The 13,218-nt window shown below is 43.3% G+C and overlaps 1 protein-coding gene across 4 annotated transcripts in view; it reads right to left on the reverse strand.

The window, feature by feature from the left end:
* Positions 1–2,873: 2,873 nt before the first annotated feature.
* Positions 2,874–13,218, reverse strand: part of ZMYM2 (zinc finger MYM-type containing 2) — a 93,879-nt gene continuing 83,534 nt past the window's right edge. For 3 of the 4 annotated variants that reach the window (XM_060234823.1, XM_060234824.1, XM_060234822.1), the window contains 6 exons: positions 12,669–12,837; positions 12,131–12,282; positions 7,413–7,527; positions 6,824–7,075; positions 6,195–6,318; positions 2,874–3,793 (listed from right to left, as the gene is read on the reverse strand). In XM_060234823.1, coding sequence (XP_060090806.1) covers positions 3,601–3,793; positions 6,195–6,318; positions 6,824–7,075; positions 7,413–7,527; positions 12,131–12,282; positions 12,669–12,837 — 1,005 coding nt within the window. In that variant the 3' untranslated portion in view covers positions 2,874–3,600. Of the gene's footprint in view, positions 3,794–6,194; positions 6,319–6,823; positions 7,076–7,412; positions 7,528–12,130; positions 12,283–12,668; positions 12,838–13,218 lie in introns of those variants that run through there. The other variant, XR_009555208.1, reaches the window with a different exon arrangement.

Raw genomic sequence — 13,218 nt, forward strand, 5'->3', positions numbered from 1 at the left:
CAAACCTCCATGGTTTGGAAAATGATGGAACTCAGTGGATGGGTGGTGGGTGGGTGGTGTTTACGTTGTACCAGACCACAGTGCTGCTTTCCTACCATAGCTTTGTAGTCCTGGGAATGCTCCCATAAAATATTCCCATATCTAAGAATACAAAATGGAATGAGCATAGCCGTGTGACCATTTCCTAGACTGACATTTTTTTGAATCAAACTGAGAACAATGTAGCACATACAAATGGCCTCTGAAGGATGCATGCAAATAAACCTGGGCAACGCATTGAAGAGTGGTTTTTGAGCGTACTCTTATGCTTAGATGTGAATAAAATGGATAAACGGAATTCAGATGTGGATAAAACGGATAAAAGTACTTCTTCACCCAAAGGGTGATTAACATGTGAAATTCACTGCCACAGGAGGTGGCGGCGGCTACAAGCATAGCCAGCTTCAAGAGGGGATTGGATAAAAATATGGAGCAGAGGTCCATCAGTGGCCATTAGCCACAGTGTATGTATGTGTGTGTATATAACAATACAGTAGAAGTCTTGCCCCAAGGAAAACATACTGTAAATGTAGATGGTACCGAGGGTCATACATTTGGAAATCTGTTCATTGGTGTAGCTATACCCAATATTTCCTTTGCTCCCTGAACATAGGCTTGCTGATCTTTGTGCTCAGTATTGTCCTACTGCACCTGGTTCCAACAGCAGAGGACAGAATGGTTGCAGAGAACTGGGACAGGTTATGGTGCAAATAAATGGCTATGTTTTGTGGCATATGCACTATAGGTTGCATCATCTAGCTGCACAATAACTGAAACACAATGATCTAGCCAAATGCAGCTAGACAAAAACAGCTGCAAACTGAATCCTCATGTTGAAATCTCAGCAACACACAAACGAGGTAGAGCAGGGGTAATAGAGCACTATTTGCCTGCCCCTTCATTAAACAAGAGGAACTGGTTTGCTCTAACTTTTTATAGATGGGTTCAATTTCTACAGCAGGAAGGGAAGGAAGCATCCCTGAGCTTCACTTATTGCAAAGCTGAATTCACTTTCTGAACTAAAGCATACCTTTATGAGGTTTGGTCTGAATATTCTTAGGAACTTTGAAAAATTATTGCTGCAAATCTTCCAACACTGTGGCTGAGAAAACTATAAAAGGATGGATGTATACATGAATAGCTTTTATAGTTTAACAGAGGATGAATTCAGAAAAAAAAAGTACTGAACGCTGAACAAAGCATATTTTTCCTGCAACAACACAATCCTTTAATGTGGAATTTTCAAAAAATTACTTAATTTTAAACCATGCACACAAGTGTTTTTTTGAATTTTGTTTAAAAAACCTTTTTGCTTACCAAGTAAAAATTCTAGGGTCTTACAAACAAAGGAATATCCACCTGCACTTGTCTGGTTTTAGACTGTCAGTTTCAATGGGATCACTGCTATACATTTGAACCAGGCAGCTTCCTCCCTGAACAGTTGTGTTTGGGAACACAAAGCATAGTGTGATTTCTCATAAATATATCAATGTGCATTTTGCTGAACATCAGCTATGAAATCATAACTTTGTGCCTTTAACTTAACGTGCATCAAAATGTATCAAGCTGGAAAACTCAAAATTAACTAGCCAGCCTGTAAAATGCTGTTATTCCTGACTGAAAGAATGATCATGCTAAGTAATATGCACAGAATGGATGAACTGCATTTTGAAACAAATTCCTAATGTGAAAAGCTACTAGAGAACAGCTACTGTGCAAACCCACTAAAACCAGTGAGAGGCCTTTTGCAACATAGGCTGATACACGTTATTCACAGTATGCACCTCCTCCCTGAAGGATGCATTTCCATTGCTGGGGATCTTGTATGAGCCAAGAATTCAAAGGAATGAAGATTCCATTACCAAATTTGAAGATCTGATTTGTCTTTCTCTGTTCCAGTCAACTGCACTAGCCATTTGTTCAAGTGGCTTGCATGTCCTTAAATCAGAGCATGTATCTGCCTTCCACTCTTCTTCCAAGCTCCCCATCACTGCCTCAGAACTACAATATCTGAAAGCCCTCCCTCCTTTCCTGCATCAGGGAGTGTACCTAGCAAGATATAGGACTGTTAAAAGGGCGAAACAGAACAGCTCTTCCTGCCTGAAGCAAAACAACTGCCACTGCTTACTTGCATATCTATGAGAAGTCATGCTTGAAAGGTGATTTGCCAGAATATCTCACAAAGGCCACGTTTAAAAGGACCATATGCAGAATGCTGCATCTGCGTTGGGACTTTCCCTTCCCTGCTCTCCCCCCTTTCCAAAGCAACCTTTCAAGAAGCATGGGGGACCTTTTAAAGCAGGATTCAACCAGCCACAAAGAGGGCAGCAGCAGAAAACAAAAACTGACAGAATCCCTCTTCTGTATACATGGGGCATGAACGCATCCCAGGCAAAAGTAAAGCTGAAGCATGGATACACATTGTACAGAGCAGAATGGTGAAATAGAGTGCTTTACTTTTTAACTTTTTACTAACATTCCTAATCAACAAAAAAGACAGGAGGAAAATGCTGTGAAGTACAATTTCATCTGTGTGCACACCTTATCTGGCATGTGTACTACTTGCAAAGATTTTCCAGACCTTTCAGATGTACACAAACCATCAAGTCAAGGATTTACCGTACGTGAGACTTTGAAACAATGCAATTAACGAGGGCTAGAAAAGTGCCAACTCTTAATAAGGTAAACACCATATTGGAAGGTTGTTACATTGCTATCAGAGACATAAATGTCTATTGTACACTCTATAACTAATGTGTCACATGTCTTCAAGCCTGTACTCTTATCCAGTGTACACTGTATTTGTAAGGGCAATTCAGAGAGTCACAAATAAGGAAAGGATACTAAGGTTTTCTTTTAATAAGGGCAACAAAAGAAAAAGAAAAAGAAAAAAAGAGAAATTCTTTTCACCAGTATAGATCCACATCACAGTACATCAATATCAACAGCATTCTCTTTCGTCTATTTTTGGTACATAAGATGGAACCCTCTCTCTACATAACCTCATAAGGCTTCAGTAACTAAGTAAAAAACCTATTAGTTTACAATTTATTTAAAAAATTCTGAAAAGACACAGCAAGTTCTAAACTTTAGTAGTGTTACCCATACACAACTACCTGGCTTCAGAACCCAGTAAAAGCCCAGATCCCCCCTCTTTCAGGGAAGCTCTGCAACAGGGAAGCTGTGCAATAGAGACGTTGCTTACTATGACGCCCCACCCCCCCAAAAAAAATTACACATGGCACATTCTCATTCAAATTTTGCAATGTAAAAAGCTAAACATACCTAACCAAATAAATAATAATTAAAAAAATGAATGTGTTTGTTAAGTATCCTAAAACCACTATGAAGAATAATGGCCACTTTCGCGCTCACAGATTATTTACATGGTAATACCCAGTGGAGGGTACACTGCTACAAAACATGTTAAAACAAAGAGTAAACTTGAAATGTTTCTTTCCCCATAGTAAAAGTCTAGCAGCTTGACTATCTAATGCTGTTTTGTGAGTGTGTGTGTGTATGTGTGTGTGTTTCCCCTGCACAAATGGTTTGGAGGAGTGTTCAATCCATGTCTTCATCCAGTTCATAATTGTCTTTATCATAAATATCTTTTACTAAAAGAACCCGTACAAGCATATTTTCCAAAGTATTGCGGTCCAGTGAAGTGGAGGTGTACCAGAATGGGTCATCTGAGGAATCAGGGCAGGCTGGTTGCAAATAGAACACATCTGTTCTCTGACTGAGGTTTGGTGGGCTAAAAGGGAGAATGAAAAGGTTAGCAGAGCAGTACTTTAAATACAGAATCTGCACATGTTTAGCAAGCAGGGAGCTTGTGAGAGCATGGCTGCCAGTTACAGAAGATCAGGACTGAGAGTATGTCTCCTCCTCTCTCTGTTCCAGGTGTTAAAATACAGGTGAGGCCAAAAGCACAAGCTTTCTGGCAATGCTGTTGGAAAGTGCCATCAAGTCACTTATGTGACTCCTTGGGGTTTTCAAAACAAGAGATGTCCAGAGGTGATTTGCCATTGCCTGCCTCCCACTAGCCACCCTGGACTTCCTTAGTGGTCTCCCTTCCAAGTACTAACCTGGGCCAACCATGCTTAGATTCTGAGATTTAACGAGATCAGGCTAGCCTGGACCAGCCAGGTTAGGGTATCTAGTAAAATCAAAGGGAAAGAAAGAACCAAAGGGCTCTTGGCCCTTAGCCTGTGTCTTTGAGTGAGCTGGCCAAATAGATGTAAGGACCAGCCCTGGAGTGAACTGAATTATTTTTCTTTTGCTGAATGCTCAATTGTATTGCTGCTTTTAAAATGTAAGCTGCTTTGAGTTGATTGTTGGGAGAAAAGTGACATAAAATTTTAAATACATATTTTTACACAGATATTAACAATGTATGGCCGTAGTTGCACTAGAATGAAATGGCATTAATGTACCTATTGATATAATCTAATATCATCTAATGATCTCAGCCATACAACTTAAGAGCGAGGACTGGAACAATGATATAATAGTTTTTAACTTGCATATTTAATAGTGTATGAAGGGGGGGAGGGGGAACCTGGAAGACAAATGCTTTACTGTATAAATCCCAGTGCATTATGAGGAATTAGCTCCTCATCAGGTAAATGGGAAATCACTGCACTAACTTGCCCCAGAAAGCGAATTATTAGACACAGATTTATAAAATGACTTCCATTCCTTATCTCTGTTGCATTAAGATAAGGGTGTTATTTGCCATAACCGTAAACTCAAATGATAAGAGTGAATACAAACATCAGAAGTCAAAAAGGTGACTGGGATCATATAAGATTTGGCAATTTAAAAAAACAGCTAAAAACATAGGAGGAATATTCAGTTTTAGTGTTTTCTTTTTCCCTTTGCTGACCGGAACTTTGCTACGGGTTTCCCAATATATGTCAAGTGCTCCCCCTACTGGCTTTCCAGCTAAACCAGAGCACTTCAAATACAAATAAAGCCACTTCGGTGTGGCACCTCCTTTTCCAACTGCTTCTGATTAAGAGCTGCAGCACTCAAGAAAAAAGGCAACCGTAGGATGGCTCAACTGATGCATGTTCCTCAAAGGTGCAGCTTTGTACAGATGGGTTGATGTGACTGGGCATCAGTGCAAAACTGCATGGACACACACCTGGGTAAAAGCAAAATCTGGCAGCTGCTGAGCACTGCTGATATTGAGCAGTATCCTCCCTATGGGGCCTTCTGCCAACTGAAGTGACTCTTGGGGTTGCCTTATATTGAATAATTGGTCCATCAAGGTCAGATATGTCTACTCTGACTGGCAGCAGCTCTCCAGGGTTTCAGGCAGAGGTCTTTCATACAGACTCATAGGCTCCTAGCTATGGTGGGGCCCCTCAGAGCCCGCCCGGACTTCTTCCCAAGGCCTCCGGACTTCTCATCCAGCACAGCCCCTCCAGGGGCTAGCTGTTGCTTGAGCTGTGGCACGTTGCTCTGGCCCTGGGGGCTGCCCTGGGTGGGTGGGGCAAGCAACGTTGGGCTCTGGCCTCTGGCACAGACAGCTGGAGGGAGCGGGGCTGGGCAGTGGATGCACTCTGGGCTCATTGCAGCAGCTGGCTTCCTCACTATGTATGCACCATGGGCCCTGCTCTCTGCTGTGTTTATCGCTTGCTGTGGCTGTGGGACTTGGCCATGGGATTTTTTTTATTTTTGTGATGTCATTTTTGGGCTCCACCACTGAAAATTTCTTGACTACTGGCCTGCTTCCATACCATCTAATACCTGTTTTTTTTAAATGCCAAGGATTGAACCCCTGACCTCCTGCATGCAAAGCAGATACTCTACCCACGGAGCTGCATCCCCTCCCTCTAGAGAGGGAAAAGCCAGTCAAGTTAGAGGGAGTTTTCATTTGAAGGCTCCATGGCTTAGTGGACAGGTAGGATACAGGCGGCTAGTTAAATTAAACAAAATTTGTGTGTGTTTTACAGAGCTGAAAATTTTGTTTATAACTTATGAGAAGTCACCTGTCTCCCATTTGCATGGAAGTGCAAAGTCAGGATTTGCTGCAAGTAGCATTCTATCTCCCTTAAAGAGGGCTGAAAATCTCTATTACTGTATATTGCAAACAGTTAAGAAATCTTCAGATTTTACAATACATACACCAACTGAAAGAAAATAAATACCTCTTAGATAAATAGCATTCAAACATTTTCACAGGACATCTAGAGGGATCTGCTGTATTTTCAATTTGTTCGAATATTGGCTCATCATCTTCATGCTTCCTCTTTCCACTGGCAATTTTATCTTCTAGCACAAGAGGAAAATTAAGAAAACCTTAAATCTTTCAAGAGACACAGTATCAGAATGGGATGAAGGAATTACAGCTACAGATGAATCACAGCTACAGTTACTCTGCTGTAATGGACAAGGTATGCTTATTGTTCAGTCAAATGTACTGGGATTCCTAATTTTTGTTTTGCAAGGTTTAGCTATAACTCTTTTGCCCTTCCTACTGAGGCTGAGAGATAGGAAAGCTAAATAGCAGGAAAGCCCCTATCTTCCCCTTAAATGTGAGCCAAAACTAAATGTTGGCCTCTGTTTCAAATGAGGTAAACACTACCTTGCTGCTATCTGAGAAGAGCAAATTAACTCTTGAATTGTTTTCTGATTTTTGTAATCCACTCTGAGTCTCAGTTGAGAAAGGTGAGCTATAAATGAAGTAAATAAACAATCAAATACATGTCCAAAAACCTCTAAAACAAGGGTGCCCATGTATGCTAAACAATATGGACTTCAGGAGGTTAACAAGTACCTTCATTGTCTGTTCCACATAGGGAGGAAACCTGATATCCAAGACAAGCTTTGCTTTCCATTGTTAGAGGGTTTTTCTTCCAATGTCTGTAAATGGTGCCGAAGGAAAGTCTTAAGTGCTGCTCCACTGTTTTCAGCCCAAAATACTTGGTGTTAAAGTAGAAAAGTGTGTTCAGAAGAGCAACTGGAGAGTGGGATCCTAGTTGTTTTATCCTCCAGAGGTAGTCTTCTTCAACTCGAGAAAATACTGAACCTAACAGGAGAAGGAAAAGAACAATGTGTGCTAAGAGTTTTATACTATAAACAAGCCCAAGCAAATCTGCCAGATTCCAAATGAAACTAATAAACTTGATTATATCATCTCCTAAACTGAACTACAGCTCTCAGCGATGTTTCACACAACAGATCCATAGTCCCCGCCTAACCCATTAGATATTTGAATTTACAATCAAACTAGGACTTTTAATAGAGCTTAAACAGTTAAATCCACATGTCAAAGGCTGATTTTTAAAAAAAAAACTTGCACTGATCTCTGAACTGCTACATAATACCAAAGAAAAGACAGAAACAACTATGACAAGAAAAGTTACCATCTGGAAGAATGCTTGGTTGCCAACTTCTGAGTACTTTATTTAATTCCTGCTCAAATGTATGATAATTTGGATCCATAAAGATATTATCTTTTCTATTGCTTCCATTGAGATACTATAGAGAAAGAGAGGTACTCAGTTCAGTACAGATAAAAAACAACAAGAAGATAGCAAACTATTCTAGGAGTTATATGCAGTCTTCTATTCACTCTTGAAGTAGCAACACAAAAAGGAGCACTGTTCAGTTCAGCATCTCTCAGGCACGTTAATGTATAAAAATATTCCATCTAAGGTTAAAAATAGGCCAGTATTTGTTACAAAGGCTGAATTAAGCCAATAACCTACGTTTAGCCCCACAGTCCAAGCACACTGAGCTGCAGATAGTTTGTACATATCACAAAAGTTTCAACATAGCACACTGTATTTCTTCCAGATTTCTATATTATTTTGTAGGTTATGATCTAAAGAGCGTTCTTGCATGGAAGGTACTATGACACTGAGTTCCAATTCTAAATAAACAGTGACACTGAGAATCCTGAATCATACACTGAGCAGCCAGATTAATCCACAATTATGAATACATTTGGTCAGCCTGGCACACAGTGCACTTTTTATGGATTATATTTTCCTCCCTTCTTTGCAAAGGAGCTTATGCATACATGGGGGACATGCCTACAAGGCAGGTCAGCCAGGGAAACAGTTGACTGACCTAAGGTCACCAAGTGAGCTTACGGCTGAATAGAGATTTGAACTAGCTTGGTTCAGGTACAACACTATTCAGTACAAGAATGCAAGCATCTGCAGTCCTTTTATGAGAGGGCTTATTTGTCACACAACAAGGAATCCCCCTCTCCTTCACCCTGGGAACTGACTACATTATAAGCAGCTTTAAAATTTCTTCCTCTCTTTGGCAGATGGGAGTGCAGGCTCAGAAATAATGAACAAAAACTACCTGCCTTTTCCCCCAACCCACCAATCTCCTTAGATTCTGATCAATTTAAAACCTTCTGTCAATAAAGCATTTTAGGGGGGCATTTCACTGTCTGGGTAATAAAAGCACTGCTTCCTAACATCCATTAGACATTACTTCAAAAAGACCATCCCATACTTTGCAAATTAAAAGCTTACCATGATATCTATATCCTATAAATAATAATAATAAAATTTTATTTATATCCCACCCTACCCGCCTAAGCAGGCTCACGGTGGCTAATAACATCCATAAAATATACAATACAATAAATATACAAGACTTTAAAATCAACATTGTCCAAAAACAATTCTAAATACACATTTGACATAATTTGACAGTAACAGTGATGTTCCTGGCGCTATTTATGTCAGTTTACATGATAGCGAGGGTCCCTGGGCCAAGTCATTTTGGCGGATCCATTTGTTTAGAGATCATAAATCAGCAGTCTGTAAAAGCTGACCTAAAAAGGATGGTCTTGCAGGCCCTGCAGAATTGGTCAAGACTCCGCAGAGCCTGCACCTCTTCCGGGAGCTGGTTCCATAGGCATGGAGCTGCGATGGAAAAGGCCCGTGCGAGGGTGTTCTGCAGTTTGGCCTCTTTTGGCCCAGGGATAGTTAGCTTGTTCTTCCCTGCTGACCTCAGTGCTCTCTGGGGCTCGTATGGGGAAAGACGGTCCCTCAGGTAGGCAGGTCCTTGGCCATATAGGGCTTTAAAGGTAATAACCAGCACTTTGTAGCGAACCTGGTATGTAACTGGCAGCCAGTGCAGTTCGCGCAGCTCTGGCTGTATGTGCTCCCACTTCGGGAGTCCTAGCAACAGCCTAGCCGCCGTATTCTGCACTAGCCGCAGCTTCCAGGTTCGGCACAAAGACAGCCCCATGTAGAGGGCATTACAGTAGTCCAGTCTTGAGGTGACCGTCGCATGAATCACTGTTGCTAGGTCCCGTCGCTCTAGGAAAGGGGCCAACTGCCTTGCCCGCTTCAGATGAAAAAACGCTGACTTGGCAGTGGCTGCTATCTGGGCCTCCATTGACAATGAAGGCTCCAGTAGAACTCCCAGGCTCTTGACTTGGTGCGCCGCTTTCAGGGGCGCACTGTCGAAAACCGGGAGAGGTATTTCCCTCCCCAGAGCGCCGCGGCCCACGCGAAGGACCTCTGTCTTCGTCGGGTTCAGCTTCAGCCCACTCAGCCTAAGCCACATTGCCACAGCCTGCAATGCCTGATCCAGATTCCCTGGGGTGCAGCCAGGCCAGTCGTCCATTAGCAGATAGAGCTGGGTGTCATCTGCATATTGATGACAACCCAGCCCAAACCTCCGGGCAATCTGGGCAAGGGGCGCATATAGATGTTAAATAACATTGGGGAGAGAACTGCTCCCTGGGGCACCCCACAGTCTAGTGTGCGCCTCTGGGACCGCTCGCTCCCGATCGCCACCCTTTGTCCCCGACCCTTGAGGAAGGAGGAAAGCCATTGTAGGGCCAACCCCTTAAACCCTATGTCGGCGAGGCGGCGGGTCAGTAGCTGATGGTCGACTGTGTCAAACGCCGCCGACAGGTCTAATAACATCAGCACCGCGACGCCACCTCGATCCAGTTGCCACTGGAGGTCATCTACCAAGGCGACCAGCACTGTCTCCATCCCATGGCCCGGCCGGAAGCCAGACTGGCAAGGGTCTAGGATGGAAGCGTCATCTAGAAACCTCTGCAGCTGCGACACCACTGCCCTCTCAATAATTTTAGCTAAAAACGGTAAATTAGACACTGGTCGGTAATTTGCCAATTCGGCCAGGTCTGCTGTACATTTTTTCAGGAGGGGGCGGACCAAGGCCTCTTTCAGAGGTGTTGGAAAGTGCCCCTCTAGGAGGGATCTATTTATGATGTCCCGTAAAGGACATCTAAGCTCCCTCTGGCAAGATTTAATCAGCCAGGAGGGGCAAGGGTCCAAATCACAGGTTGTTGGGCGAGCAGCAGAGAGAATTCCGTCGACTTCCTCCAGGCTGAGTGGGTCGAAGTGACCCAGCACTAAACCAGAAGACAGGCACGGAGCCTCAATTTTCCGTACTGTGTCCAATGTGATAGGCAGGTCTTGGCAGAGCGACGTGATTTTATCTGCAAAATGTTTCGCAAATGCCTCACAGCCTATCTCTAATTCGCTAACATTTGGCTTGCCTTGTGGCAATGTAGTAAGCCCTGGGTACTCCAACGCCCAGCCCGCCACCGCCTCCATCAGGGATGGTAAGGCGCTAGCTGGTGCGTTAGGGGGACGGTACACCAGCCAGATCGCCAACCCCTCTCCGACATCCCACACCAGACCGACACATTCAATACCGTCAATTGTTGGGGCCGGGAGAGCCCGGAAGGAGTAACCCTCCCGTATGAACGCCACCCCTCCCCCCCGCTATTCCGCGATTGGTGAAAGACCAAGTAACCCGGGGGGGGGTCATCTGAGAGAGAGCCACTGTCTCCCCGTCCCGTACCCAGGTCTCAGTCACGCAAGCCAGGTCCACGTCCTGCCGAAGCAGGAACTCCCTAAGGGTCGAGGTCTTATTATTTATGGACCTGGCGTTGCATAACACCAATGACGGAGACGGGCATTTCCTCTTGGCCCACTACCTGCCACCGTTGGGATGGGAAGTAGACTGGAAGGTGGCCGAGCACCATTTTGTCTCCGTCTCCTTCCTTTATACTTCTGTCTATTCCCACCGTCATACCTTCCCCTCCCCAGGAGCACTGGAATCCCTTGGCCGAGCATCCACGCCTATGCCCGGAATAATCTCACCAGTGGTCCCCAACCTTTTTGGCACCAGGGACCGGTTTTGTGGAAAACTATTTTTTCCAGGGACCGAGGGTGGGGCAGCAATGATTTTGGGATGATACTGTTATACACTTTATTTCAATTATTTTGGTGTAGTGGTTAAGTGCGCAGACTCTTATCTGGGAGAACCAGATTTGATTCCCCACTCCTCCATTTGCAGTTGCTGGAATGGCCTTGGGTCAGCCATAGCTCTCGTAGCAGTTGTCCTTGAAAGGGCAGCTGCTATAAGAGCTTTCGCAGCCCCATTAAACTCACAGGGCGTCTGTTGTGTGTGTGGGGGGGAAGTAAAGGAGATTGTGAGTCACTCTGAGACTCTAAAATTCAGAGTGAAAGGCAGGATATAAATCCAATATCATCATCGTCGTCGTCTTATTATTATTATTATTGCTACATTGTAAAATCCCTGGTCCAAAGGACATCTGGCTTGCCTCAACCAGGGCTAGTGCCTTTTCAGCCCTGGCCCCAACCTGGTGGAATCAGCTCCCCAAGGAGATACGGGCTCTACCGGATCTATTGCCATTCCGGAAGGCCTGTAAAACGGAGCTGTTCCGCCAGGCTTTTGGCTGAGGCAGACAGGCGTCCTCACATCATCTAATTGGCCTCCCTGCACTGACCGCATCCTGTGTTTTAATCTGTGAATGATGTTCATATCACTGATGCTGCCTTATTTTATTTTATTTTGATGGTTTTAACTGTTTAATTTTAACTGTTTTATTGTGCGATTTAACGGTTTTATTATGTTGTAATCTACCCTGAGCCCGACTTGGGAAAGGGTGGACTAGAAATCCACAAAATAAAAAAATAAAAAATATATAATGAAATAATTATACAACTCACGGCCCAGTTGCTAACAGGCCACAGATACTGGTCCACGGCCCAGGGGTTAGGGACCCCTGCTATAAACAATGCATAAATTTTGAGGGGTGATTTACCTCCTGAATCCCAAGACACAGATAATAAATGCTGTCAGGTGCATAGTTTTCTCCATTTGGTCTTCGGATTTCATTAACAAAGTGTGCCAATCCAAAGTTTAGCTCAGTCGGAGTATGTGATACAATATCTTCTTTTAATTTCACTGCCTTGGCTGAGATGGTAAGCAAAAAGTAAGCATTATGTAGCATAATACTTAATAGAATATAGCATCCTGCAGAAGAATACATGATGTAGAAAAACACAGCATCCAACAGAAGTAAAAAACAAGATGCAGACAGAGCTTTTTGTTACAACTGTCAATTTCAATAGAACTTTTCATGATTAACTAGCTTGTAAGCACAATAATTCTCTGCGGTAACAAACCATAACCCAAATGTTACTGATTAGGAGCCAAGACTGTGAGCATTTCCCCCCAAACCACCCCAATAAAGCCCAGAATCAGAAATCAAACACAGGTTAAAGTTCAACACACACTCTACTGGAACACACTGGCTGTCTGTTAGACCTAAGACTTATAGCTAAGGAGGAGATACTTACTTGATTTCAGCTCATCTAATACTGGCAGATCTTCATCTAGATTCCTAGTTTTTACCCAGTGTTTCCATGCATTTACACCATACGCATACTTGAAGGGAAAACTGCACTCTGAATTCTCAGAGCTATCATCCTGAGAGTGGCATTCTGACACTGCTTTTCTCTTCGCTCCCTGCCATTAAAACAGATCTGTAAATATGACTTAATAACATTGAACTTACAGTCAATAATTCTACTCTTTACTACAGAGAAACAAATGCCTAGTCAAACCATAACTACCAGCTGTCAACCAGATATCTGAAGACCAATGTAATGCCTGCAATTCATGAGCTCAAAGCAACTGGTTAGGTCCTTACACTATAATCTTTCACAAACCACTCTGCACCTCAAAGCACTGGCACAAGTATGCATTAAAATACATAAAGGATATAAAGAACTTTCTATTCTACAGCTCCTTTCCGCTAACGGCAGTCTTTTCCTCTGGTCCAAGCAGCCCTCTGCTAATGCAAGGAGTTTCTTCTGCTGGTATCAGAAGGTGGTCATATGCACCAGA

The sequence above is a fragment of the Heteronotia binoei genome, chromosome 3 (genome assembly GCF_032191835.1).
Source record: "Heteronotia binoei isolate CCM8104 ecotype False Entrance Well chromosome 3, APGP_CSIRO_Hbin_v1, whole genome shotgun sequence".
Lineage (NCBI taxonomy): Eukaryota > Metazoa > Chordata > Lepidosauria > Squamata > Gekkonidae > Heteronotia > Heteronotia binoei.